The sequence below is a fragment of the Callithrix jacchus genome, chromosome 10, assembly GCF_049354715.1.
Source record: "Callithrix jacchus isolate 240 chromosome 10, calJac240_pri, whole genome shotgun sequence".
Lineage (NCBI taxonomy): Eukaryota > Metazoa > Chordata > Mammalia > Primates > Cebidae > Callithrix > Callithrix jacchus.
Genome location: NC_133511.1, coordinates 19,362,980 through 19,382,657, shown reverse-complemented (window position 1 = coordinate 19,382,657; position 19,678 = coordinate 19,362,980). Strand labels below are relative to the sequence as shown.

The window sequence follows — 19,678 nt, the reverse complement described above, 5'->3', positions numbered from 1 at the left end:
CCGGCCGCTAGGGGTCACTGCCTGCCTTTGTCAGCGGAGAAAAGGGCAGCCCGCGCTCCAGCCCGCTCCCCAGCTGGAAGGCGGCCGAGGGGCAGCTCCCGAGCGAGGGTCCTGAGCCGGACCCCGCGGCCCGCACACGCCATCCACCTCTGCTTCGAGCTGGAAGGCGCGTGCGCTCGGGCTGCGGCCGGGCCCGGGCGGGCGCGCGTCTAGGCCAGGAGGGGGTTAAAGCTAACCCCTCCCCTCGGGCTGACATCACGGGCGAGCGGGTGAGAGGCTGGAGCTCCGCGAGTGAGAGAAAGAGCGAGAGCAGCGAGCGCGGCTCCACATTGTTGCGGATCGCCGGCACCGGCAGAGCGGCGGCGGCTGGGACGCGCGGCGCCCCCGACCCGCTCTCCTCGCGCCCGGCCGCGCAGCCAGAGCCACCCGGGCCGCGGGCCGCCGAGCTTCGCGCCGGCCGTCTGGGCCCCGAGCCTCCCGCGCCGCCCGGGCGCGTCCCGCCACCCTCGGAGGACGGCCGGCCATGGACGCCTGCAAGTTGGAGCCGAGCGGGAGGGTGTGAGCGCGCCGGAGCCAGGAGCCCGCGCCGCGCAGCCGGGCAGCCGGGCGCGCCGGGGGTGGGTCCCTCTCCCCAGCCCGGCTCTGCGTGGAAGAAGAGGGCGGGGACCGGCGCCGGGAGGAGAGCGGAGGAGGCAAAGGGGCATGACTCGTGCAACTTGCGGCGGGCATCTGCCGAGCCTCTGAGCCGGCGGCGGCCCGGGGCCCGGACTGCGGCCGCGCGGATCCCACCCAGCCCACCCCGCCCCGACCGACGGCTGCGGCTGACCTGGATCCTCCGAGCGCCCGCCGGCCGCCAGCGATCCGCCCTCGTCTTCCGGGCTGGTTTCTGCAGCGCGAGGAGCGCTGCCCTCGCGGGACCCCCGGACCCCGATGGCTCGTATGGGGCTTGCGGGCGCCGCTGGACGCTGGTGGGGACTAGCTCTCGGCTTGACCGCATTCTTCCTCCCAGGTAAGCGCACTCACCTCTGCTGTCCCCACCCCCATCCACTGCCTCCCCGAGGCTGGGAGCTGGATGGCGGGCACGACTGGATTGTGGGGAGTGAAAGGAGCCAGAAAAGTTGGGTCACGGCTTTGGTAAAGGGGGTGGGAGGTGGCACAGCGGGGAAAGAGGTTGAGAAGCCGAACAGCCTGCCCTGCAGGGAAGCAGTCGGATGCACGTCTCTATGTAGCATGAAAGCACTTTCTCCGCTCAGTTCTTCACAAAAATAATAATATGTAATAGCGTTCTATTTATTTAATAACCAGCTCTCTGCTCGGGAAGCAGTTTGGAAACACTGCCTGTTACATAAATGCAAAATAATCACCGTAATCACCGTCTCGGGGCGGGAGACAACAGCCCCAGGGGGAGGGCGTCAGTCTCGGAGCTGGTGGGCTGCGGGTTTGGAGGATGGCGGGGCGGGGGGGGGGTTCGTTTCTTTCGCCAGCCTCTTTGCCAGTCGGCTCAGGACGCTCTGGCCCCCTCCCGCCCCACACCGCCCCACAGCGGGCGCGGAGAGCCTGCTGCTGCGGCAGAGGCGGCTCCTTGCTCACCTGCGATTCCAGCCCTGGAGGGTGAGGCCGGGGCAGCCGAGGATCGCAACGTCCTGGCCTGGCGCGGGACTGGGCTCCCCCTCGGAACTCTACTCCCAGCTCTAGGGCTCTCCCTGGAGGAGATGCCACGGGCTTCGAGCCAACCAGGTAGCTGCATGACCCACTTTCCCGAGGGTGCCCCGCATGTCCTTTCTCGAGGTGCAGGCTGCTGGCAGCCGAGGGGTTAACCTCGCGCCCGACCCCGGGGTGGCCCTTGGTGGCCCGTTCTGATGGGTGGGGTGGGGGTGGAGGCTGGGACTGGCCCAGGCATATTGTGCTGGGGAATGAACTGGAAAATGCGTTTAGGAGGCAAATCCGACCGAGTCCCCTCGCCTGGATTTAACCCTTTGTGTCCCTGGGGAAGCTCCCGTATTGTTGGACAGCAAGCGCGGGTCAAGGGGTGTTGGAAGTTCCTCCAGCTCTCTGGGTAGAAACCAGAGATGACCTGAAGCTCTAACAAGATGGGATTTTTGGGGGGAAGGGGGGTGGGATCTTGACTGGAGCATGTGGCCCTCACCTTGGGGTGGCAGAATAGGGGGTCAGTGTGCAGAGACCATCTCCTCCTGTGGCAGGAATATTAGATCCCGAGCTCCTGCAGTGTGCAATGCCGCAGAATGGCAAGGCAGTTTGTTATCGAGGGAGCAGTCTGGCTGCCCAGTTCCGGGGCTTGGGTGTACTCCTGGAAGGCAGAAGCCTGGCCTCATTCCCTTTTATGCCTCTTCTGCTGCCGCCAGCTCGCCACTAGGGCCCCGCCAATCTTGCTAAGTGGCGGATGTCTGGGAAGCAGTTTGTGAAAGCCAGCAGTGGGGTGCCTCCACCCCTGAAGCCTGGGGTACTGCCCTGCTGGATGTGGGGGGTGGGGAAAATCCAGGGCTCACAGGTGTCACTGTTCTCCCTGCCCCCAGAAGGTGGTCTTGGTGAGAGTGAGAGATCTTCTCACACTGGACTGCCTGGGAAGCCAGCAAGAGATACAGAATTTCGGGCTCTAGAACTTGCCTGGCCACAGGGATTTGAGCTTCAGGAACCCTTCAATTACGTATGTCCACATCCCGAATCCAGAGAAAGAAGAGCTAACCAGAGCTCTGGTTGGTCCAGTACACTAGGGGTTAATGTAATCCTGGGATGGACAAAGGGTGGTGGGAAGGGTTGGGAGAAGGGGAAGGAACCCACCCATTCTCCCCTCCTTTTATAATTCTCTTGTCCCAGCTTTGTGATCCCTTCTGGGTTAATTCCTTCCTTGGGGGCTAGAGGCCTGCTGTGCTCCAACCGATCAGGAAGTGGGAGTAGGGAGGTGAACTCACCTGGCTCAAGGTGAACACAACCCCTGCCAAAAACCCACATGAAAGGGTGGGATACAAAGAAAGGAACCAGGCTGAGAGAGGTACTTAATAAGTGCTCTTCCCTCGATGTAATTGATGGATGGCTAGCATCCATGCACCAAAGTTCCTGGACCGCCCAGCTCCTCTGCCCAGTACCTGGGCTCCTGGTACCTTTTCTGCTTGCTTGCTCTAGAGTCCATGGTCCAGAGAGGCAGGAGGATATGGTTGTGCCCAGTCTGACACTTGGATGGAGGCTGGTTGGCCCAGAAGTTGCAAGCTCACGCCCTACTTTACATCACCTGCCGGCTTCCTCCCCATTGCCCGCTATAGTGTCTCTCTAGGGACTTGCCAGTCTGATGCTCTTTTAAGGGTTTTCCTGGGCTGTGACAGGGAACCTGGGTCTGGGGGTTTGAGGAGAGAAAGAGGGAGAGGCCCCAAGTGTGTGTGATTGCCCCCAACTTCAAAACACTCCCAATCTGGCTATTGAAGTGTAAACACAGAGGTATGTTTTCAACAACACAGACTTTACTAAGCTGCGTGGTGAAGTCCCACAGGCCTTTGTTTCCTGAGATGACAATCCATGGTTTCTTCCTGTTAACTTAGAGGAGAGGGTCAGTGGGGCAGGTGGGGAGCCCGAGAAAGAGGCAGAGAATTTGCCTGAGAAGCAGGTGCACTGAGCTGATTTCCCACCTACACCACACCCTCCCTAATTGGCTTCCCCACACCTTTTGTCTGGAAAGAGAATACACACCCCAGGTGTCATGCACACCCTCCTCAGAAGTTCTGTCGGGTCACAGCACACTCCTCTGCAGCCTCTCTGCAGCTTGTGCAGAGCTTGCTGTCATGTGGTCTTCGAAATTCCAAATGTTGGGGCTATTGGATTATTTTCCTTCCTCTATTCCTCACAGACAGTGGTGTGCTTCAGCTTTCTGGGCAAGGCATTATGGCAAAACCAATACCGCTGGCCTGGGGTTTGCAGTATGTGTCAATGGGAATCTCGTTGCCCGTTTATAAGGGGGCACTGTGGAGCGCCTTGGAATTGGATTCTACGCCTCCATAGTCAAGGCTGGAGGAAAAGAGGAGATACTGCAGATCTTGGGCCCAGCTGCCCTGGCTGAGTGGCCTGGAAGGCGTCTCTTGAACCGGAACTTCTGAGCATAGGACTGATAGCCCTTGTTGCCTGAGGCTGGCTGAGATTAAGAGTGTTATCAGTTCCCTTCTCAGCCACTCAGCTTTGCACAATGAATCCACCTTGGCTACTGCTTGACCCCCAGACTCTGTTGTATGTTGCCAGGATGATTGAGCAGACCAGAACCCTAGTGCTGATGACTGAGCAAATGGGCCAGGCTGGGGGGACAGAGGGTCAGTCCCAGTTGCTGTGTCTATGATACTGCCATTGTTTAGCAGCTGACTAATGTTCATTGTTCAGCACAAACAGAAAACACCCAAGGGAGGTGTGAATGTATCTTCAGTTTTCCTGATTGTATCTTTTCCTGGTTAACCTGGTAAATTGAATGCCTCCTACCTGGGGGAGGGACAGACAGAGAGGTGTTAGCATATTCACCTGTTTTGCTGATTAAAAAAAAAAACTTTAAACATTAGCCAGTGTGCCAGACTAGAATAGTCATGAGCCAGATGTGGAACTTAGGCTATGACATTCTGAAAGTCTGCATGTGGTCTCACCTTTAGTAGAGAGTGGTTGTGTGCACACACGTATGCAGGGCTTTGTGTGTTTGTGTTGGTGATCTGCCATTCACTGTGCATGTGTATATCTGTGGGGACTAGGAGTAAGAAGTGTATGTACTTGTGTCTGTGGGTCACTCTGGGACTGGGGCCATAAATACATAACATCAAATGTATATTCACACGTAACTGGCTACTGAGAGCTTTCTGACTAAGACTTTGTGAGTGGTCCAGCCTTGAGAATGCCTATTTTATATGTCAGAGTGTCAGTGAGGGTGACTTTGGGAGGACACCCAGGATTTGCCCTTGGTCAGCCCTTCTAGGACACACTGCCGGGTCCTTTGGTGTGTGTGAAGCCTCAATGCCGCTTCCTCTTTCCGTGCTCCCCTTGGCTTTAGACTGGGTCTCTGCCTCCTCACAGGGAGATGCTGAAGAACTTGACCACACCAGGAGAGATGTTCCTTTCTTGTCAGCCTTCTGTTGTCTCCCTGGCAGGCAGGGCAGCACTGGAACCTGGCATTACCTGGGGCCTGGCCTGCCCCATGGATGGCTGGGAGGGGCCAAGGGAGGCAGTTTCTCAGCTACTAATTTGGCATCTTTGCTTCCTAAATACTCCTTGAGTATGTAAGAAAAAGAATCATGGTGTGTGTAGGGAGGGTAGGTGGCATACTCTGGGCATTTAAAAAGGGTGTGAGTGTGAGCTTTGGTCCTCCATGAGGGCCCTGCAGAGCTGTGGGTACCCAGGTGGGCAAAGTACACATGCCTGGAAGCATCCTGGATTCATGCAGCAGAAAGCAGGAACCCCCTTATTGGAAAAAGAAGTAGGAATGAAGGACAAGGAGTGGGGAAGAGGGCGGTCCCAGGAGCTCAGCACCCTGTGCCCAGGCTCAACTGGAAAATGTTTCCCCGTGATGCCCACCCCTGTCCGTAGAGACCAGGTCTGCAGAGCCAGCAGCAGATGTGCTGGCTGGGGCAGGAGGTAACTGAAGATCTGAGCAGGGATCACCTTGCAGAGGGAATGCCCTGAGCTGGAGATAACACCCTTTAGTCCAGTTAACCCTTTAAGCTCTGGATTCTCTCGTGCTGTTGGGGGCTAGGAAATGGGGAAAGGAAAGAGAAAACACATCGAACATAATACTGGAACCCCACCCCATTCCACATGGAGAGATGAGCTCGGTGTAACAGGAGAGACCTGAGATGAACACAAAAAAAGACTTTCCGACAGCAGATTGGAGAATCTTCAAGGCAACAGATAATCTCAGGTTTAGCCTGGGTGGGGCGGGGGAGGCAATAGGTATGTATTCTTAAGGGACTCGTGGGAAGTCTCCCTTTCACAGCCTCCCAGGAGAGAGCAGAGCAGCAGTGGTCCCAAGCCCTGGTGGAGGGAGAGCAACAGACAGCTCAGTTCTCTCTCTACAACCTGGTGATCACCCCATCCTGGCAGCACAGCATAATGAGATCACAAAGTGGGGCCCCCTGGACTGGGTTGGAATCCCAGCTCTGCCAATTACTACCAATTACTAGCTGAGTGACCTTGGTTAAGTCACTTCATAGGCCTCAGTTTTCCCATTTTTTTTGAAACGGAGTCTCGCTCTGTCACCCAGGCTGGAGTGCAGTGGCACAATTTCAGCTCAGTGCAGCCTCCACCTCCCAGGTTCAAGTGATTCTCCTGCCTTAGCTTCCCAAGTAGCTGGAATTACAGGTGCATGCCACCATGCCCAGCTAATTTTTGTATTTTTAGTAGAGACAGGGTTTCACCATGTTGGCCAGGCTGGTCTCAAACTCCTGACCTCATGATCCACCTACCTCGGCCTCCCAAAGTGCTGGAATTACAGGCATGAGCCACCGCGCCCGGCCAGTTTTCCCATCTTTGAAATAGGCTTTTGTTAATACAGATTCCCAAAGAGGTTTGTGAAGATGAGATTGAGAATGATGTATGAAAAGTGCTTAGCACATTGCCAGGCATGTGAGTACATGTGGCGAAGTGAATGTCTGTCCCCCATGCCTTCCCTTTCAAAGGTCCTGGCCCTGCTGAGTCTGCTACTCGTGCTCCCTTGAGAAAGAGCCACTCAGCTGCTCAAGCACTGTTGACCTGACTTCCCCTGTCCTCAGTCAGGTGCTACTTGGGAAGTGAGTCCCTGCTGCCACTCGGGGGGCCTGGCTGCCTGTGGGTACCTGCGCAGGTCCAGTGGACATGGTTGAGGGCTACCTAGGCAGCAGGTGTTGGGTGGCCTTTGTTCTGCCGCTTGTTCGCTGAGGGCTCTCCCTCACTCTCTGGCTGTGGCCCAGATGAGGCACCAACTGCCCATCTGGAGGCTCCCTGCTGCCATAGACAGGGCCTGGGACTTGGCCCCTGCCTTCCTTCACTTCCACATTTGAGGGGAAGGTGGGCAACAACAGCCTCCCTCCAGGACTCCACTCACCCGGTGAGATGGTACCAGCCAGATGGGTAGAGAATCCCTGCTGGGGTTACCTCTTTCTCACTAGCAGAAGGTCCTTTCGGCCTCCCTTTGTAGACTGAATCCTTTTGCAAATTGTAATACTGTCTGTGGCACTCTGTAGCTACAGGTTCAGCTGAGCCTCTCAGGAGCCCCATGTGAATGGCATTAGTGTTATATTAGCTCCATTTTAGAGATGAGGAAAGTGAGGCCTAGGTGTAGTAACTTACTGACCATCTTGTGCTGTTGCGGCCAAATTAGACACTAGGTCTTCTGACTGCAAATCCAGTAAACCAGGATGAAAAGATCGGGGATGGACAGACAGAAGAGGATGAACCAGGCTGATAGAACATTAGAGAGTGTCTTTGGGACAGTCCTCTCCGCTTCATCAGCTACCACCAGCTCACACTCCCCCCACAGCAGGGCAGAGCCTGGCAGCTCCCTGGGGATGTGAGGAATCAGTTGATACAGGTTGGAGGTTGGCCAGCCGGAGCTGACCGCAGAGCCCAGGTTGGTGTAGAATAGGAGATGCCTAACAACGGGACATTCCCCGGGGCCAGGGAAGCAGTGTCCTGGAGCATCTTTCTCTCTGGGTATTTGGGCTGAGATATGGGCAGGGCCCCTGAGGCATGAGCATGGAGCTGCAGGGCACAGGCAGGCACAGTGTCAGGGCGTGGGTCTGACCTGGGCCACAGAGCAGATGTGGACTAGACAGACAGAGCAGCAGAGAGGCATGGGGACTGGCGCTTTCCTGGACTATCCCCCACCCGCTCTGGTCTGCACAGACCCCAATTTCATTCTCAGTTTATGAGGAGTCTCATTACCAAGCCATAGACAATAAAACCCGCCTGGCCATTCTGGCCCGGATCTCATTAGAGGACATTAGTTCCGCTGGCTGGTGGCCCCACTGGGACACAGCTGCGGGAGTTGGGACACAGCTGCGGGTGTGGCCCAGGCAGCAAAACAGGCCAGTGGCCATGGGCACCAGAATGTCCCATTGGGAGTCTGAGTTCAAGCTATGGGTTTAAATGGAGTCCCTCCCCACAAAGTCCTGGAATGCTTGCTTCCCAAAGCTGGAAACTCATGTCCTGCCCTCCCACTTGGATGGTCAGTTCTGCCCCCTGCCTGAAGAGGAGAAGGACACAGCTCCCTCCAGGGTTTTCTGAGGAGCCGGCCTTCTCTAGGAGGAGCTGGCTGGAAGCTCAGCAAATCATCATTCCTTGGAGGAGGACCCTTGGGGACAGGGGACAGCACAGCCTCCCACAGCCTGTATGTCTGGTTGTGCTCTGAGAGATATGTCCTGGCGACAGAGATGGACTCTGGGGTCCTGGCAGCAGCCTTGGCCTGAATCTCAGCCTGTCTTTCTGTCTGAAAAGTGAGTGCAGGGAGTTGGGGACCCCAGAGAGGAAGCGTTTCCCCTCACCTATTGATGGAGTTTCACCCACGGCTGAAAGAGGCAGCCACTAGAGAGAGCCAGCAGGTAGCCTTGGCAGGGGCTTCCTAGTCCCACTGCTCCCCAGTTTGAGTACCTTGTCCTCAGTTACTGTGCTGGGGCCTTGGATTCCATCTTGTTGTTCTTTCCACCGAAAATAGGAGGATTTCTTTCTTAGCAGATGCTGGTGCCTGCTGACCAGCAGCCTCCTCTCTGCTTGTGTCTTCCCCTCTGCTTTTCATTCCTCCCCTACAACCCCACATGCCTGCTGGTCACCAGAACACCACCCACCATGGCTTGAAGGACATGGCCACGAAAAACAAGACAAGAGCCAAGGCAAGTGTGTCCCTTCTTGGTGCCTCAGGCTTGTGGAGGAAAATGAGTGTCATGCCCAATAACTGGCTTTTAGCACACACAGGCTCACTCGGGGTGCTCCCATGGGGGGTCACCCGGGTCAGCCCACAGTTTCGTAGGTACCTGCCAAATGAATCAGTAGAGATGGGAGTGCCAATCTGCTGGGGCAGACATGAGTCCACCTGCTGTGGAAGAAGGAGGACCGAAGGACTGCGTGGACTCTGGAATGCCCCTGTGAGGGCCTGCCGGCAGCTGGTCTGGAGAATATGCCCCAGGCAGGACTGAGGAGGCAGCTGCTGTGACCATTCTGTGTGTCCCAGGCACCCTCTTCCTCAGTCCTGGTGTCTCATGGACAAATGCTGTCAGCTGCTAGGACAAAGGCAGTGGAGGAAGTGCCTCTTCTTAGCCAACTCTGTCACCATGTCACATCCCACTGTTGGGGAGGTTCCACTGTTGGGGAGGTTGGTGGCACGTCCTCAGACTACTGTTCCAGTCTGCCCACACTGTCCCTTGCTTGAATCTGCCTAAAGCACACCTGAGGGGGCACCGCCCCTCCCTGACTGGTCCCCCACTGCCCTCCCCTGCACATCATGTTTTCATGCCCAGTGCTTTCCCACCTCAGTGCCTTTGCACATGCTGTTCCCCACATTCTCCCTAATTTCCCATAAATACAAAATCTAAATACGGAGGTCAAAAGCCACTTCTACCATGAAGCTTTCATGAACTGCCCCCCAAGCTAAGGATAACCTCTCTCATCTTAAAGCCCCCCAGCACTTCATCCATGCCACCCCCTGCCACCAATTACTCTCCGTCCTGCTATGCAGTCATTTGGGTCTGGGATTTATCTTTGTCACAAGACTGAGAGCTCCATTACTGATAGGGCTTGGTTTCTCCAGGGCCTGGCGTAGGGGACCAGTAGTCCGTGCTGGGTGGATGGACGGTTGCCTGTTTGAACAGTTGACAAGGCTAGTAATAGCACATTTGTATTGAGAGTTCCTGGGTACCAGGCACTGTAGTAAACATCTTACAAGTAATCACTTATTTAATCTTCATAGCAACTCATATGGAAGGTACTTCTGTTCTCCCCAGTTTTATATGGAGAAATGAGGCCCAGATAGAGCTTACCTAGGGTCACACAGCTAGTAAGTGGCAGAGTCAGGATTCAGGTCCCAGAAGTCAGGCCCCATGTCCCTGATTATACCACGTGGCTAAGCTGCCTCTTTTCCTGGGGGGTGGCAGACAGGTGACGGAGGAAGACAGTTTCCTGAGCCTGGAGTCCTCACAAGACCTTGCTTCCAGAATCTCTTCCCACTTCCACGTAGCGCCTTCTTATTCACGTTCCTGTGCCTTCGATGGCGCAGTGGTAACCTGGGCTGTAGTTGTACATACCTGACACATTTGGGGAGTTATGAGTTCTGAATCTTCAGACAGTCCTGGTACAGGCTGAACATCCCTAATCCAAAAATATCAAATACAAAACTTTTTGAGTGCCGACATGACGCCACAAGTGGAAAATTCCACTCTTATCCTCCTGAAGGGTCGCAGTCCAAAGGCAGTCAAAACATTATTTCGTGAACAAAATTATTAAAGCCACTGTATGAAATTACCTTCGGGCTGTGTGTATAAGGTGTACATGAAATAGAAATGAATTTCATGTTTAGACTTGGGTCCCATCCCCAAGAAAACATTTTGTGTATACAAATATTACAAAATCTGAACAAATTTGAAATCTGAAACACTTTGGGTCTCAAACATTAGGGATAAGGGATATTCAGCCTGTATTACTGGTATAGCCTGCCACAGACACTGTTGTATCAGGAGTATTCATGTGGCTGTGCCACAGTGGAATGACTTGATGTAATCACTGTTTCATCTCCTGAGTTTTTGCACATCACTGATACCATTTGGGCCCCCCTGGCCCCACCAGCACCACCACATCTCACAGTGAGACCAGAGGCAGATGTAGTAGCTTCTCTGGGAGAATCTGCCTGGAACTCTCCCAGCAGGTGTTCCCAAGCTGGCCCCAATCCTGGGTGGATCCAGGGCTCAGCAAGCTGATCCTATGCCAGAGCCTGTCCTAAATTTTTGGAAGGTTTCAGGCTCTCTTGCCCTCACCCAGAGATCCCAAAAGATGGCAAGGGAGGGGCCCCTACCAGGGAGTGTGGATGGGGAAAGGATTTAGGGTGTTCACCTGCACAGGCTGCTTTGATCTCCTGGGATAAAAGGGCTGGTGCTTCCTCTGCCCCAGGCAGGATCAGGACAGCAAGCTGGGCAGAGAGACATTGATCCTGGGTCCAGGCGTCCTCAGCTTCACAGACGAGGGCAGAGAACTATTCTAGGGAAGAAGATCACCGGGGCAGAACAATCAAAGCCCTTCCCCAGTGTTGTGGCTGAGGACTAGGAGTTGAGTCCAGACAGTCCACATGCAGATTGTCCTCTTGAGAGTCACCCAGGGCTGATGCTCCTCCCAGCACACCCTGACCCTGCAGGTTACCATGCAGGCTCAGGCCTCAAAGACTCCCTTGCTTAATTAGGAAGGTAATTCGGCTGCAAAACAGTCATCTGATCTGTGTCGACACCAAAGCAAAATTCCTCCTAGACCCTCCGCTGTTCTAGATTATCCATGCTCCGTTAGCTTGAATTACCACGAGGCCTCTGTGGCCCAGACACAAGCCAGAGCTATGTGATCAGCTCCTGGGGCTGGATCTGCCCTGCACCTAGGAAGTGCTTGAAAGCAACAGGAGAATGGAGGGCATAGGACCTCCCTCTCCCATCCAATCTTGAGCACTGCCCAGCCAGCACAAGGGGACCAGCATTGCCCAGAGTCCCCCTGCCCCACGGCCTGCAGGTGCCTGCCGGACTCCCAAGCTTAGCCACGTTTATGCCCCCTCCTCTGCCCACTGGGGCCAGGCCACTTTTGAGGGTTTTGAATCAGTGGCAGAGGCTTTCTGCCGTAACTCCTAGGCATAAATTGGAGTGGAGGCCGGGACAGGCATCTCCCTGAGTGTAAATAAGATCGGAGCAGAGCAGCCGCACTGCACTGGATTATTTTATCGTGATTGCCCACATCCCCTGCCCCTCGAACTGTCCTGATCTCATTGGCCTAGATTGCTGCATCTCTCAGAATGATGGAAGGGCTGCCTCTCCCTTCCCGGGCAGGGTGGCCAGCCCTGCTATTGAGACACCCTCCTACCCAGCAACTTCCCAGATTTATTCCCTGTCTTTATGGTGCCTGAAGAATCATCAGTGTCCTGGGCCGGCAGAGCACTCTGATGATCACTGGCGTGATGGATGGGCCTTTGGGGGAATGTGTGCGACAGCCCACTGCTCCTGGGCGCCTCTGCCCCAGCCACAGCACCATTCCCCACCCTCCAAGGGGTCAGATGATGGGCCTCGTGGCCAGTCCTGAAGGGGTGGTAATGATGGAGAGGGAGACAGCGCCAGTCCTTGGTGCCTACCTCTCAGTGCTGCTGCAGGGTCTCCCTGGCCTCCTCCCCGAGCTCTGCTCACAAAAACCCTTCCCAGGAACTATCCCCCGTTACCCTCTCTCATCTCCCGTCACTCCATTACTGCTATCCTCTCAGCACTTGTGTACACAGTTTGCGCTGTAATGATAATCTGTGCTGGTTTATGTGTTTCTTTACAAGTGTTTTTATGTCCTCTGTGTGTGTATGAGGAGGTTTATAGTGTGTGTGCGTGTATGAGGTCACGTGCTCTGTGTGTGTGCATGTGTGCGTGTGTGCATGCGCCTGCTCCTGATTAGACTCTGATCGCCATCTTCTCCCACACAGAGGTGGGGGGCTCTCACTCCACCCTGGGGCTGGGGGCACAGCCTGGATACTAAGGGTGGGTGGAGAAGGAGGGGGACCTAATCAAAAGTGATGACTGTCCGGGCAGGGTCTACACTGCCCCCCAGCCACCAGTTAGAGAACTGGCGAAGGTCAGTCTTAGATCATTGTTTTGTCTACAGGGTCACAAACAACTGGTTTGTCTATTTTCCCCCACGAAATTGACTGAACCCAGTGGTTATTTTGGAGTCAAATGATCTCAGCCTGTTATGACTTACCTGTGTCAGTGGGTATATCTGTGTCTTCTCTAAACAAGTTGCCTTAGCAGCACAATGGGATGAGATGATAAGAGGCTGGAAGGGGTAAATAACGCATGTGGTGTGCTTAGCACAAGCAATAATTTGTTTGATCCAGAACAAGTCTTCACCACTGGGCTGTTGTGAGCTACCATTTGGAGAGACTCCAAGTCTAGAGAAGGAGGGTCTGTTCCCTGGGGCTGGGGAAGCCAGGCCCAGGAGCCCTCCTGGCTCTGTGTGCCCCAGAACACTGTGGGGATCCCCTCTGCTGGGCTCCTGTGACTTCTCCAGGATGGTCAATGCGAGCAGGGTATGTCTGAGGCTTAGACCCCTGGGCTACTACTAGAGATCCTCCCCAGCCCCAGATGGTCACCCGGGCAAGGGCCTCCTGTGCTCCCTTCTTAAAGGGAAGCAAGGGTTACACTCAAGGTGCAGAATTCTGGCTGTCCCAAGTGCACAGTGCCAGTTCCCTGTGGGAACCCCACTGCCATGGATGTGCTGTGGGTTCATCCCGGCATTCACACGACATGTGCCAGGCACAGAGGTGGGAGCTGTTGACAGCAGCAAACATAGTGGCTAGTCCAGCACTCCATGGCATCCATGCTCTGACCTCTGACCTCACACCCAGCAGGTGACCCCTGAGGGTGCCAGCTTTTCCAGGCAGGAATGCTTGTCAGATTGAGGCCTGGGTGGGTGGTGCAGAGATGGAGCTGGGGCCTTGTGCGTCAGACCAGCATAAGCCCCTCACTCTCCTTAAGCCATCCTGCTTGGACATGAAGGGACAGTGACACTAGGCAGGGGCCTGCATTCTCCTTCATTCTGCAAAGGTGTGTTAAACACCTGAGCCCGCCAGGCGCAGTGGCTCACACCTATAATCCCAGCACTCTGGGAGGCTGAGGCAGACAGATCACCTAGGTCAGGAGTTCGAGACCAGCCTGGCCAACATGAAACCCTGTCTCTACTAAAACTACAAAAATTAGCCAGGCATGGTGGTAGGCACCTGTAATCCCAGCTACTCGGGAGGCTGAGGCAGGAGAATCACTTACTTGAACCCAGGAAGCAGAGGTTGCACTGAGCTGAGATCACGTCTTGCACCCTATCCTGGGCAACAAGAGTGAAACTCTGTCTCAAAAAATAAAAAACCTGAGCCCACTTGTTCATCTCCCAGACCCAGGTCTGGAAAGAGCCTCCCAGCTGGGCCCACAGCTGAAGGTAACACCCTGCCCTTCAGGGGAAGGTGGAGAGGATGTCAGAGAATCCTAGTCTCAGCATTGGAGGGGAAATCAAACGCTGTAGCACCCCATTAACTTCCTAAAACCTCCTAACCACATTCCGGCCTGTTGGTCGTCCTCCATTGACAGGGTACTTTCCACCCTCCATGGAAGCCGGGACAGCCCTGACCATGTAGTTCCGCCTTCCCCCTGCAGCTCCCTCCCATTAGTGTTGGAATCACGTGGAGCACATGTGATCCTGCAGGCATTTACAGACAGCCTCTCCCAAGTCTCACACGCCTCACCATCTCAGGTGCTCCCCTCAGATCCCCAGCAACAGCTCCAGATGTGGGCTGCTCTGCCCAGGGATTTCAGCCTAGGATTCCCAGCTGCCACAGCTGTCCCAGATCTAGGAGGAGGCAGTGTGGGTGGGCCCTCCAGGCTTCCCCATCTCCATCTCACCCTTTCCCAACTCCCACCCCTTCCCACCCCTGTTTTCCTTTGGATTAATGATAAATTTCAGTGAAAGATCAGCTTATCTCCAGTGGGAATTAAGGAATTAAGTTGGCCATGGGGAGAGAAGGGACAAGGAGAGGAAGCATATTGCAGAGGGCTGGGGTGCAGAAGGACTGTGGGCAGGGCAGGACAGGGCAGGGGACTCGGGACTGTGGAGCAGTCCCCTCTGCCTGCATTGATTCACCCTGGGGTGGGCTGGTCTGTGCCCCCTACCTGCCTGCGCCGTCGTGAGAGATGGATGTGGGGCTGCTTTGAGATGGGTGTGGTGACTAGCAGAGGGAGATGCATCCCTGGGATCCTGCAGGTGGTGTGATCTGGCAGCCTCCCGAGTCGCTTGTTGGTGCTTCATGCCATGGTGCAGTGGCTCTGTGGCATGTCCTGGACCCAGGAGGGTGAGCAGGACCCAGGACCATGTGGCAGGGTGGGGTGCCCCACTTTTGGCATTAGGATACAGAGGCACATTCTGCAGTTGGAAGTCCAGGGGCCACTACCCCATAGGTGGCTCATGAATGCCATCCAGGCATTAACACAACGCCCCGGCAGGCCCTGGCTACCCCTCAAAAGGGACCCACCCAGAGGCTGCCACTCCTGCCTCTTTGCTCCTTTGGTGGGACTGGCTGAGCCTGGGTTCTTGCAGCAATGGCTGAAGGAGAATCTGAGCTTCCATGTATCCTGAGAGCAACTCAGAAGCCTCCATCCTGAATGCAAAGGGGGGCCACTCAGGGTCTGCAGCCTCCCTTGGCGCCAAAGCCCAGGAGACTCTGTTTGGAGTTTCTTTCCAAATCCCCAGGCTTGCTGCTCCTTGGCACCCCCCTGGCATCAGATGTCTCACTGGCAAGCAACACCGGGCGCAGGACTGCGGCCCTGGACATTACCTCCCCTTGCCAAACTCTGAGGCTAACCCAGGAGAGATGGGAGCTGCCCTCCAGAGGGTGGGGGGGTGGGGAGGTTGGAAGTGAGACTGGGTAGGCCAGAGGACATGACTGCCCCGCAGGTCACCCAGGCCAAGCTTCACTTGCCTCAAATAAGTTTCAGTCACTGTGGTCTCATTCTTTCCTGACACCCCCAAGACTGGGAGTAGGGATTGAGGTTCCAGTAGCAGTAGCCACCAGGGCATTTGGAGATAAGAGGAGATGAGGGCCAGGCCAGGCGGAAACAGTGGGGGTGGGGGGAAGGGGGGTGGAGGTCAGGGGTGGGGGGGGAAGGGGTGGGGTGGAGGTGAGAGGGAAGGAGGGGTGGAGGGGGAGGGGGAAGAAGGGAGGCAGGCACATTGGGGAACTCAACACTCAGGAAGCTGGGAGGTCAGGAATTGGGCCCTCAAGTCAGGGAGTCTAGCGGGTTAATAATATGTGACTTTGGTTAATAAATCATGGATGGTTTTTTTCCCTAATTTCAGCTTTTCCCCCACCCCACAATCCTGGAGATCTTTCTAGGCTCTGCCCAGGCCTCCGAAAAGAAGCCCCCACCCCCACCCCTGCCCTGGGCTGTCACCTCCCAGGCAAGATTTGCCCTCTATCCCTCCACAGCCCTCCCTAGGCCTCTGCCCCCTCCCCCAGCTGGTTTCTGGTCTTCAGAGCCAGCATGGTGTTTAATCTCCAAGAGAGATTAGTGACCTGCTTTCACCGCCCTCCCCCGCAGGCTGTTCGATGCCCCTAGATATTCCCGGCTGGAAGGGCAGGCCCCCTCGGCCACCCAGAGAGCATCTCCAGGTGCCTTCCTTGACGATGTCACACACCCCACCCATTGACCCACTTGGCCGAGGGCCCTTTCTGCCAGCCAGAAGATGTCCTGGGGCACCCTGTGGGTAACACTGCCCAAATGCTTTAGGTGAGGTCAGTCAGTCAGTCAACAGATGTTCCTTGGACATCTACTATGTGCCAGCCACTATATGTCAAAGAAAAAAATACTTTAAGCAACTGAAACTGAGGTTAGAGGCTGACGCACATGAGTGAAGACCAGGTGACTCCAGGACTGGCAGTTTAGGGTGAGGAGAAAAGGGGACACTAGGCATTTTTCATCTCTAACTCTAGGATACTTTGGTTAGAGGTCAGGCAGGTTTCTGGGTTTCTGTCCCTTTTGCAGGATTGCACCAAGGGCAGAGATCTGCTTTTGTAAGCCTTGTGGTGGTCAGGGAGCGGGAGGGAGGAAAGAGGAAAGGGAAAAGGAGTTGCCACCTTCCCCTCTTTTGAAGGTTTTGAAGCTCTCCTCTTTTTGAAGGGTTGAAGCAAAAGAACAAGGGGTCCCTCTCCCATCCTAAACCTTGCACATGCTGGGCTGAGAGTACAGTCGTGATCAGTGAACTGTCCTCAAAACAGGTGAGGCCCCTGCCTGCCAAGTGATGCTTTACACAAAGCCCCCAGAGAATTAGGTGATTCAACTATCCCCGGAGCTTTCATGGAGACATGGGAGGCCTAACCTGGGGGAGGGGAGGCTTCTCTGGGGCCTTGACCTTGATTCTGAAACCTGGAGGCGGACATTACCTCCCCTTGCCAAACTCTGAGGAGTGGGCTGGAATGTGACCAGGACAGCCAAGGGAGACCCAGACACAAGCACACCTAGAAGAAAACCAGCGACCCCTCAGCCTGTGGTCTGGGACTTGAAAAGAACAACCCCCCAGTGTGTTCTCTTGGGCTTCAGCCTGACCTGTGTGCAGTCCAAGCCCAGCTGGTCCACAGCCACCCTTGCCCTCTTCTTCCCAAGGTACAGCCCATCCCAGGCTCTTCCCATTTCTCTGCTGAAATCCCGGTTCTGCTGTGCACCGGAGTCGTGGCTCCCTCCTTCACCACTGCCTCTGATTTGCTGTGAGTTCTTATTCCATTTCTGCAGGACCCCCTCCCATCCTAGTACCATCACCCCTATCCTGCCACTCCTGTGCAGTGTGACAACAAAAAGTGTCCTCGAACATTGCTGGATGTTCCCTGGGGGGCAAGAGTACCCCAGCTGAGAAACTACTGGTCTAGGCATTCACTGCAGCCAGCCTCCTTTTCCAAAACTGCTTTTCCACTGACTGCTCTGCGCCCCCACAACTTTACACGGACCTATTTTAGGTTCCAGTCAACATAAACGGCTCCCAGCTTCTCCAGTGCATTCCCCATGGCCTTGGCTCCTGATGATGGCTGAGCCTTAACACGCCCACCTATGAAATCTGGGGTTCCCAGATGCCACCCCCTTCCCCTTCTGTGTTGTTTAGTATTTACTTTAAGTCTCTCCCCACTCTGCCCCTGAGCTCTTTTGAAGAACAGGACCCAGCCTTAAAATCTCTGCAGGCCCTAGCTCGGTGGCTTGCACAGAGTAGGTGCCCTGTAAATGTACAGTAAACGATGGGAGCTGGCTGGCTTCATAACCCCGATGAGCTATGAGGTTTCCTTCTCCTGTGCCCCTTTCTTTCTTTTTCTTTTTCTTTTTTTTTTTTTTTTTTTTGAGATAGAGTCTCACTCTGCCACCAGGCTGGAGTGCCCTGGTGCAATCTTGGCTCATTGCAAACTCCGCTCTTGGGTTCAAATGATTCTTTGGCCTCAGGCTCCCGAGTAGCTGGGATTACTGGTGCCTGCCACCACACCTGGCTAATTTTTGTATTTTTAGTAGAGGCAGGGTTTCACCATGTTGGTCAGGATGGTCTTGAACTCCTGACCTCAGGTGATCCACTCGCCTCAGCCTCCCAAAGTGCTGGGATTACAGGCATGAGCCACCACGCCTGGCCTCCTATGCCCCTTTCTTTGTGTTTTTTTTTTGGCAACCCTGTTTAACCCCCATGCCAAGATAGGAAAACTTCTGATGCTTCCCTTTTACTTGACACCTCCCCTCCCATCTCATTTTGTTTGCAGTAAACAAAACCATCTTTTTTCCATTTGCTCAACATTTATAAGCATCAGGAAGCTCTGCGGTTATGTGTGTGTGAAGTTGTGTGTGGCTGTGTGATTTGACAGGTGGGTGCTGTATGATGGCATGGTTCTTTGTGTGGGGTGTTTGTGTTTGAGTCAGAAATTATGCTCTCCACACCACGGCTTGTGTGGGGTCGTCTCTCCCATGAATAGCTCTACCCTTTAAACTCCTCTCACACCGGGCTTATCCTCTCCGTAAACTCTGACCATTTAGTCCCACCATGCCTTGGCTGTTCCTCTCTCCTCTACTTGAAGGACCCTACTTCACCAGCTGGCAAACTCCTACTCATCCTTCAAAGCCCAGTGAAATCTTACCTCCTGCGGGATACCTGTTGTTTCTCTAGTTCTCCTCCCCACATTCATCATTTCTTCCCTGTATCATCCTGGCATTCTGTGAACAGTTCTACCGTAGCAGTGATCATGTGAGTGAATTTGGCCTGTGTCCTTGATGACCTTTGCATGCATACACAGGCATGCAGTGTGTGTGTGTGTGTGTGTGTGTGTGTGTGTGTGTGTGTGTGTGGTGTGGTGTGGTGTGTTTATAGCCCTACTTGCAGGCACTTGATAGATTCTTAATACATGTTTATTAAATAAATGAGAATAAATTGCTTACTCGGTTTTCCAAAGCATTTTCTTTGTACTATGTTAGAAGTACGTCTCTGTGCAATGACTCTTGCTTGGCCTTCCTGCATCACTCCGGCGTGTTCCCGAGCATGTCACCCGGGTGCATACCGCAGTGTTCAGCTGCACATGTGTGCTTGGGTGTACGTGTGTGCATGCATGTGGCTCTGTTTCAGTGCTTCTGTAAATGGAAAGCTGTGGCTGCCCCTCCCCAAGCTGACATTCCCTCAGCGCCACACCCCCACCTTTGAGGATTGAAGGAGTGACTGGGTGGTAACCTCCCCAAGGCAGCTTTGTCTACCCACCTGAGGTCCCCCTCCAAGAACGGTGACCCAGGGTTTCCCATCCATCCTGGGGGCTGAGCTCTCTGTGGCCTCGTCACATCACACTCCCTTCCCTATCCATCTCTGCCCTGTTTAATTGGAATTTGGCTAGTGGAGACCATCTGTTCTATTCCGGCCTGTTTCCATGACAACCAAGTGGCTTGAGACTGAGGTTTGTGGTGAGAGA

General features: G+C 54.8%; 1 protein-coding gene and 1 long non-coding RNA gene across 4 annotated transcripts in view; one reads left to right on the top strand and one right to left on the bottom strand.

The window, feature by feature from the left end:
• The first annotated feature begins 326 nt into the window (after positions 1 to 326).
• NECTIN1 (nectin cell adhesion molecule 1) overlaps positions 327 to 19,678 on the top strand; it is a 66,991-nt gene continuing 47,639 nt past the window's right edge. The window contains exon 1 of one of the 3 annotated variants that reach the window (XM_035264870.3): positions 327 to 1,009. In XM_035264870.3, coding sequence (XP_035120761.1) covers positions 931 to 1,009 — 79 coding nt within the window. In that variant the 5' untranslated portion in view covers positions 327 to 930. Of the gene's footprint in view, positions 1,010 to 1,069; positions 1,738 to 19,678 lie in introns of those variants that run through there. The other 2 variants (XM_078339187.1, XM_078339186.1) reach the window with 2 other exon arrangements.
• LOC128929087 (uncharacterized) lies at positions 4,829 to 19,586 on the bottom strand. The gene is made up of 3 exons (XR_008475005.2): positions 19,474 to 19,586; positions 11,047 to 11,190; positions 4,829 to 10,308 (listed from the first exon to the last, which is right to left on the bottom strand). It is a non-coding gene; the product is annotated as an uncharacterized LOC128929087 (long non-coding RNA).